The sequence below is a fragment of the Ursus americanus genome, chromosome 3 (assembly GCF_024610735.1).
Source record: "Ursus americanus isolate L20-20 chromosome 3, mUrsAme1.1.p, whole genome shotgun sequence".
NCBI classification, from domain to species: domain Eukaryota; kingdom Metazoa; phylum Chordata; class Mammalia; order Carnivora; family Ursidae; genus Ursus; species Ursus americanus.
Genome location: NC_142129.1, coordinates 50,730,279 through 50,749,920, shown reverse-complemented (window position 1 = coordinate 50,749,920; position 19,642 = coordinate 50,730,279). Strand labels below are relative to the sequence as shown.

At 44.7% G+C, this 19,642-nt stretch overlaps 1 protein-coding gene and 1 non-coding gene across 2 annotated transcripts in view; one reads left to right on the top strand and one right to left on the bottom strand.

Annotated features, from left to right (window-relative positions):
• The window catches only part of IGF2BP3 (insulin like growth factor 2 mRNA binding protein 3), a 144,031-nt gene extending 124,701 nt beyond the window's left edge, over positions 1-19,330 (bottom strand). The window contains exons 1-2 of the mRNA XM_087860972.1: positions 18,770-19,330; positions 17,297-17,357 (exon numbers count right to left, since the gene is read on the bottom strand). Coding sequence (XP_087717098.1) covers positions 17,297-17,357; positions 18,770-18,944 — 236 coding nt within the window. The 5' untranslated portion in view covers positions 18,945-19,330. The remainder of the gene's footprint in view (positions 1-17,296; positions 17,358-18,769) is intronic.
• On the top strand, positions 7,486-7,590 carry LOC123789737 (U6 spliceosomal RNA). Its single transcript, XR_006778897.1, has one exon. It is a non-coding gene; the product is annotated as a U6 spliceosomal RNA (small nuclear RNA).
• Positions 19,331-19,642: the final 312 nt, after the last annotated feature.

The following is a 19,642-nucleotide window of genomic DNA, read 5'->3' as shown; positions in this document are numbered from 1 at the left end:
CCCTACACCCAGTTACTCCACCTTTGCTCAAAATAGAAAATTCCACAGGGGCCTGGATGGCTCAGTCAGTTAAGCCTCTGACTCTTGGTTTCGGCTCAGGTCATGATCTCATGGGTCGGGGGATCGAGCCCCACGCTGGACTCCACACTCAGTGTGCAGTGTGCTTGAAAGATTCTCTCCCTCTGCCCCTACCCCTACCCCACTCACACTGTCACTGTCTCTCTCAAATAAATAAATAAATAAATAAATAAATAAATAAATAAATAAATAAAATCTTTAAAAAAAAAAAAAAGATTTATTTGACAGAGAGAGAGACAGCCAGTGAGAGAGGGAACACAAGCAGGGGGAGTGGGAGAGGAAGAAGCAGGCTCCTAGCGGAGAAGCCTGATGTGGGGCTCGATCCCAGAACACTGGGATCACGCCCTGAGCTGAAGGCAGACGCTTAATGACTGTACCACCCAGGCACCCCAATAAATAAATCTTAAAAAAAAAAAAAAAAGAAGAAGATTCTAACCATTTATCAACACTACCTCAACACCTCAATAGCTCTGGTCCCAATATCACCATCTCTGACCTCTACAATTATAATCTTCTCCTAACTTGTCTCCCCGATCCCATCCCACTGGCCCACCATGGTCTACTTTGAGAGAGTTCTCTTTCAAAGATAAATCTCATCACAACTGTCCCTTCTAAAAATCCTTCCAGGGGCACCTGGGTGGCTCAGCTGGTTGAGCATCCAGCTCCTGATTTCGGCTCAGGTGGTGATCTCAGGGTCGTGAGATCAAGCTCCACATCAGGCTCCATGCTTAGCACAGAGTCTGCTTGTCCCTCTCCTTCTGTTCCTCCTTGGATCATGCACGTGTGTGTGCTAAGTCTTATAAATAAATAAGTAAAAACCCATCCATGGCTTCCTCTCATTCCATCCCTATCTACCAACATGCATGGTCACCTCCTCCTGCTGGTATAATCCAGTCATGATGGCCTCCTTATTGACTAGAAAGGCAATGAGCATGCATGGGCTTTGGCTGTCCCCTCTGCTTGGGTCACTCTTACCCACTTGGCACCTACTTGCCTGCTCATCTCATTCCCTTACCTCCTGTAAGCCTCTGCTCACGCAGCACCATATTGGTGAGGACTTCCCGTATCATCTGATACAAAAAAATCAAAACCAAGCCCCCTGTCAGTTGTCTCATTCTTCCTCACCTTGTTTTTCTCCATAGTCTTCAACATGCCTCACATTACGTATTTTGTCCATATTTCCTCTCTAAATCTGTGCTGCCCAACAGAAATAACAAGCTGCAAATGCAAGCCACGTATATAATATTAAGTTTTCCTGTAGCCACATTCAAGTAAGAATAAACAGGTGAAATCAACACAAAAATTATCCATGAGATATTTTATATTCTTTTTATTTTATTTTTATTTTTAAGATTTTATTTACTAAAGAGAGAGACAGCCAGCAAGAGAGGGAACACAAGCAGGGGGAGTGGGAGAGGGAGAAGCAGACTCCCAGCTGAGAAGCCTGATGTGGGGCTCGATCCCAGGACTCTGGGATCACTCCCTGAGCTGAAGGCAGACACTTAACGACTGAGCCACCCAGACGCCCCTTATATTCTCTTTTTAAAGATTTTAATTTATTTATTTATTTGTCAGAGAGAGAGAGAGAGAGAGCACAAGCAGGGGGAGCAGAATGCTGAGGGAGAAACAGGCTGCCGGCTGAGCAAGGAGCCCAATACGGGACTCGACTGCAGGACCCTGGGGTCATGACCTGAGCTGAAGGCAGATGCTTAACTGACTGAGCCACCCAGGCGTCCCTCTATTCTCAAGAGTCTTCAAAATCCAGTGTGTATTTTATACGTACACAACCACTGAATTTGGACTAGCCACATTTCAATTGCTTAGAGAGCCACTTGTGGCCAGTGGCCGCTCTTGTGGGCAGTGTTGCTCTGCACCCCAAGCTTCATGGCTAAGTTCTTATCTTCCATTTAATTCTCTCTCCCAAGAACCTAAAGCACTCCCTAGTAGTAAACACTCAAAAGTTTATTAAATCAATCACTTAAAAACTGCCAACATCAGGGGCTCCTGGGTGGCTCATTTGAGTAGTGTCCAACTCCTGATTTTCAGCTCAGGTCATGATCTATGTCATGGGTTGTGAGAAGGAGCCCCACGCTCAGCAGGGAGTCTGCTTGAAATTCTCTCCCTCTGCCCCTCCCCCAACTCACGACACACACAGGCTCTCTCTCAAGATAAATCTTAATAAAAACTGCTAAGATTCAAGATCAGCAAAACAGTACCATTTGCAAAAAGATAACATAATGGCTAGCTACCAAGCTTTCTCAAACCAGAAAAAAATATACAGAATGGATAAGACTTGGTGAAATAACATGAAAGGTCATTCGTTGTATTAGGAATTCAAGGGAAAAAAATTGTCTAAGACAAGAAAAGTAGCCCTCCTGTGATAGGAACAAAGGTAGTTATTTTCTATATTTAACCAACAGTTCCTTAGGGCAAGGGAAGCGGGCTGAAATAGGTCAGAGGCAGGACTCCTCACTTGGCCATCACTACAAACAATGAGTCACCACAAACTTCCAGCCTCAAAACACCTCAGCTGTCAAAAGAAACTGATGAGGCCCTGAGATTCTGATTAGATTTCAATGTCCTAGGAATAACAAAGGTACTGAAGACTCCATTTCCTGAGGCAAGACAGGTAGCCAACAACATGTGGGGGTTCACTTTGGTTTAAGGAACTTAAAGCGTGAGGCGGGTCCCTAAACCTCCAAACCCACTCCATTTCACTCACGTGTATTTAAGGGCTCCCCAACTATTCATTCCAATTATTTTATCCTTCATACACCTCGATTTTTTCCTTTGTGCTTATTTTCTTTTGTTTTTTTTTCTCTTCCCACACCTGTTTTTCACAAACTGACTTGTGTAAAACTCCCTATTGGGGATAACATGCCACAGAGTTGCAGAAAATCCTCACTTGTTCTTGCCATCTGTTGTGTGATGATGTAAATACATATTCACAGGAGAACCGAATCCAAATAATTTCAAATATCTCATTAGTGTAGAGTGGCAATTCTCACTGTATAGTATGTGGACTCCTGAGGGTCCCCGAGACACTGTCAAGAGGGCAAGAGGTCAAAACTATTTTTATAACACTAGGATGTTATTTGCCTTTTTCACTGTGTTGACATTTGCACTGAAGCAAAAGGGGCAAAAACAATGGCGGGTAAATTGCTGGCACCATAGCAGGAATCAAAGCAGTGCCACTGTCACCGCGTTCTTCACAGTCACTTGCAGCAAAATACAATCCAAGTTTCATTTTTAAATGTCCTTGATGAAGCAGTAAAAACTATTGATTTTCTTCAGTAACCCCTGGGTACGCGTCTTGTCAATAACTATGTGAAGAAAAGGGCAGTGTGCATAAAGTACTCCTGCTAGCTACCATGGCTTTTCCTGGAGAAAAAGCACCGGGCAGTTGTTTGAGCTGCAAGACTGAATCTGCCACTTTTTTTTCACAGAGCACCATTTTTACTTGAAAGAGCTATGGACAAACTGTGTTTATTTAAGCTTGAGTATCTGGCAGACATTTTCTCAAAAGAGAATAAAATCAGCCAGTCACTTCAAGAAAAGTAACAGTATTTGTTGCCAATGACTAAATTTGAGCTTTTAAGTAAAAAAAAAAAAATCAAAATTTTGGACAACCATGAGCTTTGACAGTTTCCCAATATTTAAGGATAAAGGAGCCATTCAAAGTGTAAGAGAGACAAATGGATTTTACCTGTCAGTATAAAATTCACGGATATGATTTCACACTGATACGATATCCCACATTTCAACTTCAAAAAACTATCACTTGTTGAGTTTTGGTGTAGGAACAAAGAATATCCACAGTTATCCAAAAAGATGATTAAAATATCCCTTTCCATTTCCAACTATACATCTGTGTGAGGCTGGATCTTCTTCATACTTCATATACACGGTTGGGGGTTACATTTTAAGCTCTGACAGATACTGCCAAATGACCTACCAAGGAGTCTGCCCACTTACTCTCTAGCTTATGAACGCCCATTCCTTCACACTCTTGCCAACACCAGACATTATCCATCTTGTTCATTTTTCCCAACCTGATAGGCAAAAATTGCCATTACAATTGTCATTGACCTCATAACTACTAAGATTAAGTATCTTTTCCTAAGTACATTGGCTTTTCAGATATTTCCTTTCCAGCTCCCACATTTTTGTACATTTTACTTACATTTTTTGTACATTTTTGTACTGTGTTGTCTCCCTCTTTGAAATTAACAGCAGTTATTTATCTCGTAACCTTTTTTTCTAAAGATGTTATTTATTTTTGTGAGTGAGAGAATGCACGCACACACAGGAGGTGAGAGTGAGGGGGCCCAGAGGGAGAAGCAGACTCCCCACTGAGCAGGGAGCTGGGCTTGATCCCAGGACCCTGGCTTCAAGACCTGAGCCAAAGGCAGACGCTTAACTAACTGAGCCACCCAGGCGCCCCTCCCAATCTTTTTTTCTTTTTTTTTTTTTTAAATAGTATCTCAAGACAGGGGCGCCTGGGTGGCTCAGTGGTTAAGCATCTGCCTTTGGCTCAGGGCGTGATCCCGGCATTCTGGGATCGAGCCCCACATCAGGCTTCTCCGCTGGGAGCCTGCTTCTTCTCTCCCACTCCCCCTGCTTGTGTTCCCTCTCTCGCTGGCTGTCTCTCTCTGTTAAATAAATAAAATCTTTAAAAAAAAAAACAAAAACAAAAAACAGTATCTTAAGACAATTTCACAACTAGATAGATTTTAGGGACCCTAAAAGCTACACATCTAGACACCAAGTACAAAGTCTTCTTCACAACACACTCATGTTCTACAAAGAAATGTGAAAACTTTCTACGTGCGTATGAGACACAAACCATGGGATTATGCAGGAATAATTAACTTTTTTTTCCAATTGCTACATGTAAATACACAAGCTTTTTGTTTTTTAAAGGTTTTATTTACTTAATAGAGAGCGAGAGCGTGCGAGCACAAGCAGGGGGAGCAGCAGGCAGAGGGAGAAGCAGGCTCCCCGCCGAGCAAGGAGCCCAACGTGGGACTCGATCCCAGGACCCTGGGATCATGACCTGAGCCGAAGGCAGACACCCAACGGACTGAACCACCCAGGCGCCCACACAAGCTTATTAATAGGAGACAATACCACTTAGGTGTCTGATACTCCAAGGAATCCCTTACACACATCATTTAATTCCCGACGACCTTGTGCAGTAAGTTTTATCGTCCCTATTTCCAGATAAACTACGAGGTGAGGAGAGTTTCATCAGTGTCCCCAGGATCACAGAGCTGAACAAGCGTTCTAACCAAGGTCTAGGTGTTCCCAAGCGAGATGTCACTGGCCCTCCCTGCTGCTGGGCTTTACTGCCCCCCCCCAATTTTGCTCAGCCAATCGTGTATGCACACAGAAGTGTCTCATTTTTCTCCAACAGTTCATTACATCATTTGAAATGCTTTAATAAAAATCACAGAGTACCAGGTGTTTTAACCGTTACTACAGGTGACTGTCTTGTCACACGCGACCTATAACAACACAGGCTCAGTCAGTCTTACTACAGGGCTCCCCATCATTTCACAATTTACCCTCGTTACCCTGTCAGAAGGTGTCCTAAGAACAGCCCTAAATCCCACGGAGTTTATTAGGGCACAGCCATTCTCACAAAGTACTTCAAAGGCAAAAGCATTTCAAGATGATCTCTGGTGAGCAGAACCCCAAATTAATCGAGGCATCAAGTCTCGCGTGATGATCCCAAATGACCATCCGCTAAATGGCATTAACTAAACTGACTGAGCCCTGGAAGTTAAACACATCAAGAAACAAAGTCACAGTCACTCCTCAAGCACACAGGCTGCTCTCACCACCCCCTCTGCGCTCAGCCTCAATCACTATCCAGCCTCACACTTGAGCCTTTCTAATCCCAAACAGCTTGTAGTTCCCCTGCACACACCGGGATATTTCACACTCACACACCTTGGCTCCTGCTGTCCCTCCTGCCTTTTTCCATCCCCGCTGCACACACATCCCCATCTACCTTCACATCCCTCTCTGAACCTATCCCTGCTGGGCTGTACCAATACCCACCTAAGCCTAATGCCCCCCACTCCGTGTTTCTGGGGCATACCATATAAACCCCACGACATATTTACACCTCCTCTTTACCTGCAGAGATATTCATCCACCCTTGGGCCAATGCCATAGTGAGCCACTGCTGGTGTTCAAGATAAAAATATCACCCAGGCGATGAAAAAGAACAAAATGAAAGCCACTATACTCCATGTATAAGAACAAGTATCTTATTCTTTCTGGCCCCTGAAACGTACGGAGCATTAAACTGGCCTCAAGCACAGGTGCTCAATCTATGCTTGTTAAACTAAAAATTTACATCAGCCATGGGAAATAAACTCCTTTCTGAAACGCCAAAATGCAGAAATTGGTAAAGCAGCACCCAAAAAATTGTAAGATTACTTTTAAATTAAGTTTTTCAACCACATTTCTCTCTCAAAACAAAACAAAAAAACACAAGAGTGTCTCCATTTTTCCAAGAGCAGCTGACTTTTAAAACGAATATTTGGTAATCTTTTTTTTTTTTTTTTAAAGTAGGCTCCACGCACAGCGTAGAACCCAATGCTGGGCTTGAACTCAGCACCCTGAGATCAAGACCTGAGCTGAGATGAAGAGCCTGACGCTTAACTGACTGAGCCACCCAGGCACCCCTAAAACAGACATTTGGGAATCACGGGGGAGAACACAATCACTTTTCAAACAGCTTTACCATCATAGGTTCCTCGTGTTTTAAATAATGTATTATTGAAGTGCAATGTTACATTAGTCTCAGGTGTACAACACAGCAATTCAACTTGTCTATATGTTATGCTCTGCTCACAAGTGCAGCCCTCATCTCTCACCACACGAGGCTATTACAGTACCATGGACTATATTCCCTATGCCCTCCTTGCATCCCATGACCTATTCCGTAACTGGAAACCATCACAGGTTCTTTTAACTAAGCTCCCCAATCATCTGCCCAGCGAGAGTAGGAAGCTCAGTCGCACTCTGTTTCAGAAACTAACTTTTAATCAAAATTTTCCTCAAAATATGACTTAGTGAAGTTCTCACTGCAAGAAAATATTATTAGTCCCGGAGGTAAAATCCAAAATTCAAGGTGCTAAGGTGCTAAGACTGGGAGAATATAAACCCAATGTATTCGAGCTACAAGTTGTCAGAACTTAATCTTTATAGTTTTTAACTTTATTTTTACATACAAAACGCACAAATGAATAAGGACTAGACTTGTCAGAGTTAACACAACATCCATGGCATAAAGAATAAGACTATTCCTAGATTCATTCAGTCCTCCATGCTTGAAAAGACAGTTTTGAACCAAACCGTCTCACTGCATACTTCATTGAAAATCGCGCTCTTGGGCTCACTCCGGCAGTACATACGCTGAACAGGAACGATACGGAGAAGATTAGCGTGCCCCTGCACAAGGATGACACGCACATTCGTAAAGAGTTCCATATATGGAAAAAAAAAAAAAAAAGAAGTAGGAAAAGAAAACTGCTCTCCTGGTTGTCTTATGACTAACCATGTCAATATAAGTTAAGTGTTTCTGGCAGAGCGCTTACAAATTTAAATATGCATGTCTTCTGACATAGCAATTCCCAATCTAAGAATTTACCTTATAAAAATAACCAAGAGTCTTATGACATAAAAATACACTCAACTGAGACTACTATGAAAAGAACGGTTAAACTGCTGCTCACCTACGTTGAACAATAGGGTGAGTTTAAAAAAAATGAACTACTGGGGCACCTGGGTGGCACAGCGGTTAAAGCGTCTGCCTTCGGCTCAGGGCGTGATCCCGGCGTGATGGGATCGAGCCCCACGTCAGGCTCCTCTGCTATGAGGCTGCTTCTTCCTCTCCCACTCCCCCTGCTTGTGTTCCCTCTCTCGCTGGCTGTCTCTATCTCTGTCAAATAAATAAAATCTTTAAAAAAAAAAAAATGAACTATTTGTACCTACACTGAAGATTCTTCAGGATACATTATTTAGTAAAAACACAAATTATAAACAATATAATTTGATTATTAAATTTAAAAAAATGTGTACTGAGGGGCGCCTGGGTTGGCTCAGCCTGTTAAGCATCTGCCTTCTGCTCAGGTCATGATCCCAGGGTCCTGGGATCCAGGCCCCGCACTGGGCTCCCTGCTCAGTGGGGAGCCTGCTTCTCTCTCTCTTCTGCCGGCAACTCCCCCTGCTTGTGGTCTGTCAAATAAATAAAATCTTAAAAAAAAAAAAAAAAAGTTTATTGATTCATGCATAGAATAATTTCTGGAATATACCAAATTACCAGCTATAAGACCAGGGAAATACATGGAGATAAAGAGGACTGAAAAGCAAATCTTTTCACATTTGTGTTTTGAATTAATTTGAATGCATACATTCATAAAAATTCAAGTTGTTTACTTAAAATTTATATATTATATCTAGGTTATACCATAATTTTTTAAGGTATTACATGCTCAATGAAAAACAAACACCAACCACAGATTTCTACTTACACAAGTCCACACCCAAAACCAGAACAGAAGTTTTCGGTATTTCTGTTATCACCAAATATTATCTACATCCAGCCTTCATACTTAAATCTCAGGGGCAAAAATACACCCAGCTGCCACTGAAGTTACTAAGGAATAATACGGTACTGATGCTTAACATTGTCCCCAGGATCCTATCAGGCATTGTTTACCATTCTAACCTCCCCAGACCTCAATTTCCTCGTCCTTAATCAACATCATGCATTTAGAAAACGGAGTTGGGATTCAACCCAGATCTTCGACCTCACATCCACACTCTTCTGGCAACACCCTTCAGTTCCACAAGTATCAGAGCTCCTCATCAAAAAGTTCCAGCACAATTCTTCCCTCCTATTCTCTCCCAATCCTTAACAATATTCCAAGTTTAAAAGACTTCCTTCTGCAAGCCAGGATCCTACTAAACTTGCTAAGGAGCTGGGACAACCGGGCACCGTGGACTCCACTCCGAACACTTCTACCTCTTTTGCAATCTAAAACACATCCCCTGAGTCACAATCACATGCCTGAGATAAAGCCAAGGCATCTACTTCCTCGTGCCCTCTGTTATACTCTCACACCTCCTTAGGGCCCCCTACAGCTTCTCTGCAATTCATTTATAGTAAGATGAAGCGGCTAAAAAAATACCTTCAAGGAAGAAGCAGTTCCCCTTTCCACCTTACAACAGGACGTCCAGATATTTTTACTCTATAGTAAGTCCCAGATTCCAGACTACCTGTACTCGTCTTTTTCCTACAGGAAGAAAAAAAAAAAAAAAAATCAACCTTCAAAGAAGCCAAACAAGATTTCTTTTTTTCTTCAGAGAAAGCAAGAAACAGGACATCTCTGCTCCAACTTGCCACTGCAAACATGATCAGACTGCTGTGTAAGCTACTTTCAGGATTTGACAACTGGAAGGAGAGGAATGAAGGCGGGGCAGAGTCGAAGGAAGGGGAAAATGGGTTCCTCGAATTACCTGCAGTGCCCTGGGCAAGTCACTTTGCTCGGGCGTTTACGGAGAATCCTTTGGTTGAACAACTAATACCACTAAAAAAAAAAAAAAAAAAAATCAACTATGCTAGCTCATTTTTATTGGTTTTCCTTTCTTAAAATAGCAGATATTTAACACATTCTGAAAGCAGTACTTGACTAAGCAAAGGGCTTGCATAAACCAAGTCTTAAAAGAGTTACTGAGACCCAGTCATGGTCTCGAATCAACTGATCTAACGCATCACCGAGTTTCAGTGACAACCGAGGCCAAAACCAGGATTCATAATTTGAGGAGAAGGCTGCTTTACCAAGGACCAGATTTTTAAATATGCAAAAATGAGGGAATTTAGGGTACCGACAAAAGGTTTCTTGTATTGCTTATAGTTAAATTTTTATGAATAAAATGGAAGGAATGCTTTACTTACTCCAGCATCCTAAAATAACGAAGTGATAGAAGTATTTTAAATTTAGCCCATGATATCCATAAATGTTTTGCCCAACAGTTTCAACCTTGCCTGTCAAATCATATCTTTAAGTTTTTAATTCCCATCAGTTAACATACTCAAATCAAGTCCTTTTTTTTTTTTTTTTAAAGATTTTTATTTTTTTATTTATTTATGTGACAGAGAGACAGCCAGCGAGAGAGGGAACACAGCAGGGGGAGTGGGAGAGGAAGAAGCAGGCTCATAGCGGAGGAGCCCGATGTGGGACTCGATCCCGGTACGCCGGGATCACGCCCTGAGCCGAAGGCAGACGCTTTAACGACTGCGCTACCCAGGCGCCCTTTTTTTTTTTTTTTTTTTTTTTGGAGAGAGAGCGAGCAAGCACAAGCGGGGGCGCACCAGAGGGAGAGGGACAAGCAGGTTCCCTGCCAAGCAGGGAGCCCGATGCCAGGATCCCGGGATCATGACCTAAGCCAAAGGTAGAAGCTTAACTGACTGAGCCACCCAGGTGCCCCTTAAATCAAGACTTTAGATAACCACAGAGAAGCCCTGGACTTGGTCTACATTGCCTTGAAACCTCAGACAGCTTCAAAGGATTTTCCAAATGTATATTAACAAAAAGTAGAATGGGTTATCTAGAACGTGAGCTCAGTGACCAGAAGTGTTGGAACAGCTGCCAGAGAGTAGGTCAACTGAAACAAACAAGTCTTGTCCACTGGCGAGAGGATCTACTAAACTTAGGACTCCTCCATCTCTAGCAGGTTATAAATAGAACATACTCAGAGATATTTCTGGAAAGTAAAAAAAAAAAAAAAAAAATTAGATACTAATAAATGAATTCTGAAAGAAAGGCTATATTCCAGGTTGCTCCAAAATTCATAAATCACTCTCCATCTATCTACTGCCAAACCAGAAGGCTGTAACTTACCACGATCCCCATTCACATTCACACACCTAAATCACTAACTCTCAGTGGTATTCCATACAGTTGATCACACCTTCCTAATCCACGGGCTTTTTTCATGAATCTCCCAAAAGCAGTTCACTCTGCTTGCTTTCCTCTATCTTACTGGCCTCCCTCACTCTCCTTTGCTGACCTCTCTTTCCTCCTGAAGCCCCATACTCAGTACCTCGGTAATCCTGTCCAATTCCATGACTTTAAATATCATAACCTAGGGGCATCTCCTATTTTCACCTCCAATTCCTACCCTCCAGACTGATATTTCCAACTACCTACTTGACTTCTTCACTTAAATTTCTAACATGCATCAGAGACATAATACGCCAAAAGTGAAGTTCCTGATTTCTACCCAAGAATTTGTTCCTTCCCCAATACTCTCCATTTTGGTAAATGGCACCACTTCCATTCCACCTAGTTTTTCTCACCAAAAAAAATCTTCTTGTCATGCTTTACTCTTCTCCTCTCATCAGCAAATCCTCTTAGTTCTTTCTTAGAAACATACAGCCACTGACCACTATTCATCACCTCCCAAGCTAAATAATATCATCATCTCTTGCCAGGATATTACAATGGGAACTGGCTCCCCATTTCTAGTACTAAATGTATTTTTCAGATATTTTAGATTCCAATGACTTTGAAGAAACTACTCCTTCCTTCCTTCCATTTATGGAAGAAAATCTATAAAGATGGTCACCAGCAATTCCTTCCTCTGTACATTCACGCCACTCTACCATCAAGAGATGGAGACTATTTCCATATGCCCCCTGAATCCGTGCTGGCCTTGTAACTCGCCCTGATCGACAGCATGGATGGGATAATGTGTGAATCCTGGGCCTAGCCTTTAAGAGGTCTAGCACTGTCTACTTACTCTCACTTGGTAGCCAAGGGCTACTACGGAGCGCTGAGACACCATGCGGAGAAAACTCATGTGGAATGGCACGAAGAGGCCAGCCATGTGAATGAAGCCATCTAGGACCTTTTAGACCAGTTCAGCAAAGGACCCAGAATGACACCACATGGAACAGAACCAACCACCAAGCAGACCCACAGAATAGTGAGGAAGAGTAAGTTGTTTTGAGCCACTAGGTTTTGGGGTAGTTGATTATAAAGCAAGAGCTAACTGAAACACCATGATAACAATGGACTCAACAACTAAGTGATAATGCCAGCTATTCTAAAGACTTAGACCTCTCTCAACTTGTAGCTCCACTTGGTGTGCCTGCCTGGCTCAGCCAGTGGAGCATGAAACTCTCGATCTCACGGTAGTGAGTTTGAGCCCCACACTGGGTTTACTTACAAATAAAATCTCCAAAAAACAAACAAAAAAACCCCTTATAGTTCCACTAGATTCCTCAAAGAATATATCTAAAATAATTTCAAACTACCTCCTAATCAAGTTAAATGGTCTCAGCATAATTCTCTAAAATGCATAATTTATGTACAATGTATTCCCCTTCAGGGCAACAAAATCCACATACTGTATTAATATTTATAACTGTTTATTTACCAATACTTGCCAAACAGCAATTTCAGACCATGATAAATTACACCCTCACTTTTAATGCAGGACTGAAAAATGTATTTGCCACCAGCTTTCAAGCAAAACCCTGCAGACCAAGCCAGTTTTTTAAACATCAGATTTATGGGGCAGAGTTCCTAACTAAAAGGGCCAATCCCAACCCTTGGTCACCGCTACCACACTGCCACCTCCTGTCTTGTGACTCTAGAAGCTTGAATCAGAGGCAACAGTCAATAAAGGAAACTTGGCTAAGAATAGCACAGCCGTTCTCCATCCTCCCAGAAGCAACCAACCACCTAAATAAATCATACCATAATAAACGGATAAATCATACAATTCAAAAATTAGTTACTGCTAGGAAAGTTGACATCTGAACACTGCTAAAGACAATTACAACGGAGCCACTTCAAATATAAATCCAGATGGCTTAACAGCTTCACTTTAATAGACAAACCCAAGACCTATATAACACCACATTCACTGCAATGGTATGGCTCATAAAAGGATTTCAAAGTATGACAAAGATCATTTCCCTCTTGCTGACTGCCCGAAAGAGGTACACGTGTAAAAGCAGCTGAGCCGTCATACTGCAGAAAATACGAGTTCTGTACAGGGAAGACCCCACGTCTCTCTAATTCCAAAAGGTATTTTTAAGCCTCAGCCGGTAATTCATTTCAAGCAGAATGGCAGAACTCAGAACAAAATATGCCCCGTTAGTTTATTATAGTGGCATTTGGCGTGAACAGAGAATGTAAGTGATCACACAAATCAAAAGGAAAACCAGAAACAGAAGCCAAGATCCTCAATTCCCACTGGCTCCAGGCACATGTCTTCCTTGTTACTGTGGACAGCCCCACAGAAGCGACTTATCAACATTCATTTGTATATATACTTTAATTCTAATAATGCCAAAGTTAAGAAATCTTTTACTATCTCTCAAACTGTACTGAGAAAACAACATGAAATCAAGAAAAATCTTGTTGGCTGCAATCACTTAGGCAGTCGTGCATTACTGACCTTAAACTGAGCCCTCCAAAGACAGTGCTTATGATTCTGTACCAGCCATTAAAGTTTCCTAACAGACAGAACCTCAAGTCTCTGTATGTGTGAGAAATCTAATTCACAAGATTCACCTGTCCCAAACTGATGAGCAAGGAGCAGCACAGCTATTCATGCCTATGTTTAAATGTTCAGCATTAAAAACAGCTCTTATTGGCCTGGGACAACAGGATCATTTGCCCTGGCTAATGGACACATTGCTGGTTGTGTGAAATCATATTCCATACACACAGCTGTTAAAATGCAGCACTTTTAAATAGACATTTAAAGTAAGATACATTTAAAACCTCAGTAACTTTTATACATGCTATGTCTATCTAATTTACACATTAAGCACAAGATTCTAATATAGAAATAAGTTGTTCACTTAATTTTTTTTTTTAAGTAAACAAAGAACAAAATCATGTGAGCTTAGACACCAGTCTGTTTTAATGGATCCTTCCTGGAAAAATATTAACTACAACATCCTACCATTTTGTTTATCCTTCATTGAAATATATTTGGCTTCATATAAGCTTAATCAATGCTGACAACTAAATTATGAGCAAGTTTAAGCCATAAAAAACCAAAAATGTGAAAAATTTTCATAACTTAAAGAGTCATGGAAAACAAGCTAAAACCACCATCCTGTCAGTTCCCCAGTGTCAGCGACTTTCCCATTCCCTCTCCCATGCCCAACAGCCCACAACATAATAAAAAAGGAAATCAGTGCTATTTACATAATCACATAGGGGCACGTAGGCAGTCCCACAAGATACCAGTGGCTCTTCCAATCAAACTGGGCTACAGTCTTCAAAGGTCACAACAATTTTCACAGCCACCCTTGCCCCCAAGGCAGAGTGGGGAACGGGGGGGGGGGGGGGGGGGTTTAAGCTATACTTCAGAGTGAAGCCAAGTATTCCTGCACTGTCTCCTTTACCTTAGGAACAGAAAGTGCAACACTATCACAGATATTCAGTGTGATCTTCTCTTCATTCTGGACGCTCTGTTAAAAGTGTGCTATAATCTTCCCCAACTGAGGGGTATCTGAATGCAGAAAAGCAACATTCCTTCCACATTCCCCTGAGACTTCAGTAATTCAGGAGCTAAGCGTGGTCAGAACCAAACTCCACAGTTCCCCTTCCTGAAAGGTTCTGTGCCCAGCTGAGCTCCAGTCACAGTTGGGCCAGCATACCAAGCATCAAATCGCCTCCTGGGCCTGCTCCCCTATTTATTTGCTGCAAGCCCATTCATCCATCTCAGAGTGCTGCCATAAGCATTCTTCAGCACCAAGCTCCCAACATGCCTTGCACAGCAGGTATAAAGGTCACTGCTGCACATGTGGGTGTGCCTGCCTCAGATGCCCACATGATGATGGGATGGAATGCAATGACTGCTAAGCACAAAAGAACTCCACCCAGAAGTCCAGCAGGCTCACTTGGCAAGGACTGGTCTGCAGCATTCAACTTCACTATCACCAATACCACTTCTTGACCTTTCTATAGGAGCTAGGCATGGATCACCCATGTGTCTTCTCAGCCCCCTTCCAAAGCCTATTCAGAGAGTGGAACAGTCAAGGGAAACTGCATCACAGTTCCAAGGTTCAGTTAAAACAAAATTGTAATATAGATTTCCAGCAAATTTCCCTGGGCAGAGAAAGAAACCTCTACTTTTCTTTTTTGCCATTTCAATCCTAGAAAAGGACTTAATTGTTCTCCCTATGGGTAGAAAGTTGTCTCCAATGTCCTCATTCCTATTTGCTAGTAACATTTAATATCCTGAGCATTTTAACGTAAGCAAAATCAGCCTGAAATTTTAATCTACATTGTTAAAACGAAAAAGCTTCCATTGATAAAGACTTGCTGCCCCTGGTGGCACGGTACCTTATATGCTTTCCTCAAACAAACTCCTGTTCCTTACAAAGTAACAAGTAAGTATGTTTTTAGGTTGGGCAAAAGCCTTTAAGAATAAAACAGGCTGTTACCAGATGTTTTTAATTTCATTCCCTACACATCGGGGGAAATTCACACCAGGCTGGAAAAGAAAATCAGGAGAGCAGAGCAAAATAATCTCCATTTTCATGCAGGTCCATAAATTGTATATGAAAAATGCCAGACATTTAATGTTTAAATTTAGAAACTCTCAAACGTTAAAATGCCAGTCCTTCCACACAACCATTTGCCTCTTTTTAATCCAGCATTTGAAGAAAATTAGGACACACAGGCTAAACATGAAACCAATTAGAATTTGCAGAATGTACTTACATCCCCCCCCCCACCCCGCCCAGGTATACAATTCAGACTATGCCTTTAAATTTTTACGTAGATGTGCCTTTTCCCTCAATTTTTCACTTCCTATTAAACACAGATCAGTTTAGATACTTTTCAGCACCCGTTCTATTATTTTAGAAGCTTTTAAAAAATAATTCCCTTCTACTAGGTGAAATAACTTGACCTCACCAAAATTCCCAACTAGAACTAAATCTTATCACACAAATCCTTTTCAAGTATCCTAATAAAAATTAAGTACACGAACAAGACAAATCCACAAAAATCCAGCTCTCTAACAAAAACAAAGTTCGTGAAAACGTCTTACCTGCAAGAGAGCTCACTATAGAAACAGGCACACGATGGCATTTTGTGTAGCCACCTCTCTGCAAAGCACCAGGGAAATGCACAGCAAGCCTCTCCTACCCTCCAGCACACCGCTCACCAATACCTAACCAGACACATGCAGCCCTAGTTTAGATTAACTTCCAGCTTATTGCTTAGCCCAAGTTAGGAGTGGGGGGATGGGAAGAGAGAAAGGCAGAAACCCTAACCCCACCTTGCACAACCCAAAAAAGCACAAACTAAACGTAGCACCACAGCCAGGGAGCAGCGCCTTTCCAGTTAGTTACAGAGCGGGGATCTGGCCTGCTCTAGAGGCAGGAGCCATTTCTCCAGAACACTCCAGAGGTTAAAACAGTCTGCAAACATTCTGTAAAGTGACACATTACACTTGCTCTCCAAAAAGTACAAATCTTTAGTCTTCACGATCTCTTGGTGGTTATTTGTAAGCAAAAATATTGGCGGGGAGGGGGAAGTGTAGGGGGAGGTAGAAGACAAAGGCTGGTTTGCAGCAACCTGTGTAACTCTGGAGTGACTGAAAGGCGCTTCTGGGCAGGAGAAGCCCAGGCGTTCACTCACGTGTTCCAATCAGAAAATTCCTCTCTTCTCATATACACAGACGGCCTCCCAGGCCTCTCAGACTCAACGCTGCCAACTCGGGACAGAGAAGGAAAGAAACTCCACACCCACGCGTGTCTGCAGCTGCTTTCCTCTATTCTGTACTTATAGGTGGGGAGTGGGGGAGGGTCACCCATTGCTTCCTAATTCCTACAGACCCCCAAAACTGTCCTGCAAGACTTGGATTTCCTATTGCAGCAACTTAGAGAACATACAGCTGTGAGAGCTTCCTTGAGAGACTTCTATACCAACAATCCAGTGGAAGGAGCCACAAACAAAACCTTTATTCCTTACCAGCGCGCGCGCACACACACACACACCTGCCATAAACTTAAATGCAAGGAATAAAAGACGGAGGAGCCAAGCCATATAGCAAATCCAAAAAGCGTGAGAGGAAAAGAAGTTGTTTTCAGCTGTGTTGAGTCTTTCCTCCCAATAAGGGAGAACAGAATTAATGAAAATGTAATAAATAAACTCACCTTTGTCTTTTTGAGACAGAGTGCTCAACTTCCATTAATTTCCCGTGCAGTTCCACTTTACCTGCGGACACACAAGAGGTGCAAGACAGTTGGCCGAGTTTAGCGACTCTCCCCGCACGGACCGGCAGAGCCTAAACGGTGACACCAGTGACCTCCTGAGACACCCTCCTCAAGGCACCCGGATGCGTCTCAAGGCCGGGAGGGAAGCCCCCCACGCGCAGGGGGAAAGCTGACCCCTCAGGGCTGTGTACAACTTACAGAGAGGTAGGGAAGAGGGTCCACTGGCCGGCCCACTACTTGGGTCAGTCTACCCCCGGGCCGCCTCCGCCCACCGCAGGGGTCACCGAACTCCACGAGAGCCGCAAGACTATCGCGGCCCTTCCGCCCACCTCCCCCAGCACTCCCACAAGACAAACTCTGGGGAGGGGGCTACGCTGGCTTTTTTTTCGGGAGGGGACGCCGAGTCCTTCTCCCTGCTTCAAGCCCAGGCCCTCCAGGAACAGGGAGTAGCTGGAGAGGCTCGAGGACGGCAGGGTAGGCGCAGACGGAGTGCACGGCCAGAGAGGCATCTCAGCACAGAACTAACGAGGCGCGAAGGACTGCGCGGCGCCCGCCACACGGGCTCCCGGAGCGGGGGGGAGTGGGGGGGGTGGGGTGGGTACGACGGGACTCGAGCTTGCCCCGCCACACATGGTTCCCTCGCCGCGCCGAGCTTGCCCCGCCACCCCGGAGGCCGCGGCCGGGACGAGGAGAGCGACGAGGGGCCCGGCGCGGCGGCTGGGGCTCCCTGGCCGGCGACCACTGGCCGCTCTCGCCCACCTGTCCCTCTGGCTCGTCGGACGCGGGAAAGGTGGAGTGTGGCACCCAGGGCGCATTAGCCGGCGTCCCGCAGGATCTAAAGGAAGCGCCGGGCCGCCTGTGCTAGGCACCAGCCCGCGGCCTCACTCCGCAGCAGGGTCGAGGCCACTTTGCATTCTCCCACGCCTGGGTCTGGGGCGAGCCGGGGGAACGGCGAAACCAACACCATAAATAACGTACGGAGAGAGGAAGGAAGAAGGGAGGGAGGGAGAAGCGGGCGAACGCGCTCGGCCCCGAAGGCCCGGCGTGCCGGAGATTGGAGCCCGCGCCTGGGCCCGGGCGGGGCGAGCGCTGAAGGTCCGGCGCTCGCGGTCGCGCCTCCCCCAGCCCTGCTCCCCTCGGAGCCCGCGCCGCGGCTTTCTGACAGCGCGTCCGCCTGCAAAGCCCCGGCGGGAGGAGGGGAGCCGCGGGGGGCCGAGGAGAGTCCAAGCCGAGGAAAGCACCCCGGACCTCACGCGTGTGGGCGCCCGGGCCTCGCCCCACCTCCCCGCCCGCTGTCCCCCGGGCCTGGGGCCCTGTGTGGACGCCCCGGCGGCGGCCGCGGGCCTGACTCCGGGTCCCCGACCCCGGCAGGCCCGGGCGGGCGGCGCAGGGCTGGGGCCGGGGCGGGCCCACCTGAAAGCGCCTCGATGGCCTTGAGGGCCCAGCTTTCGTCCGGACAGTCCACGAACGCGTAGCCCGTCTTCACCAGGAACGGTCCCGACACCGGAATCTTGGCGTCCTTGAAGATACTTTCCAGGTCCGAAGGGACGGCATTCTCGCTGAGGTTTCCGATATACAGTTTGTTCATTGTGAAGAGTGGTTGTTTTTTAAAAATTCGGAGAAAAACGAAAAATTAAAACCACCCACAGTGATGGAGGGCTCTGGCGGGTTTTGTTCCCCTCGTCTTCTCACCGTTAAAACACACAGTAAGAACCAAGGACAAGAACGAGGAGCGAAAAATCAAATCCGAAGGTTCTTGTTTTTCCTTTTCTGGGTATTAAAAAAAAGAAAAGGAAAGGAAAAGCCTTGCTGCAACCCAAACGTATCAACGAGTCTTCCTAACTCTGAGGAGGAGGCGGGATTAGCGAGAAAAAGGAGAGGAGGAGGGGGGAAGAACTACTTTTTGTCTCTTCCTCCCCAACCCCTTTGGCATCGGCCAGCGGACTGTGAAAATATCACACTACGTGAGGGCAGGCGCCGCCTCCCCATAAAAAAACCCAGAAGGGTGACTGGCAGCAGGGAGGGGGGAAGGGGTGGAGGGAGGAAGGCGCAGGAGGCGGAAAAAATCCGCTCCGAGTGTCCGGCTTTTTGAATGAGCCACGTGTTCAAACTACAAATCAACGTCTCACGTGAGGAATCCCAGCGCCTCAATTAGAGTGGGTTTCGGGCGAAAAAAAAGAGCGAGAGAGAGAGGAGGAAGAGGGGGAGGGGAAATGAGCTTGAGCTAGGGACCCTGAGAAGGGGAGGAGGAAGAAGGGGAAAAATGCTAAAGGAGCCACAGCCGGG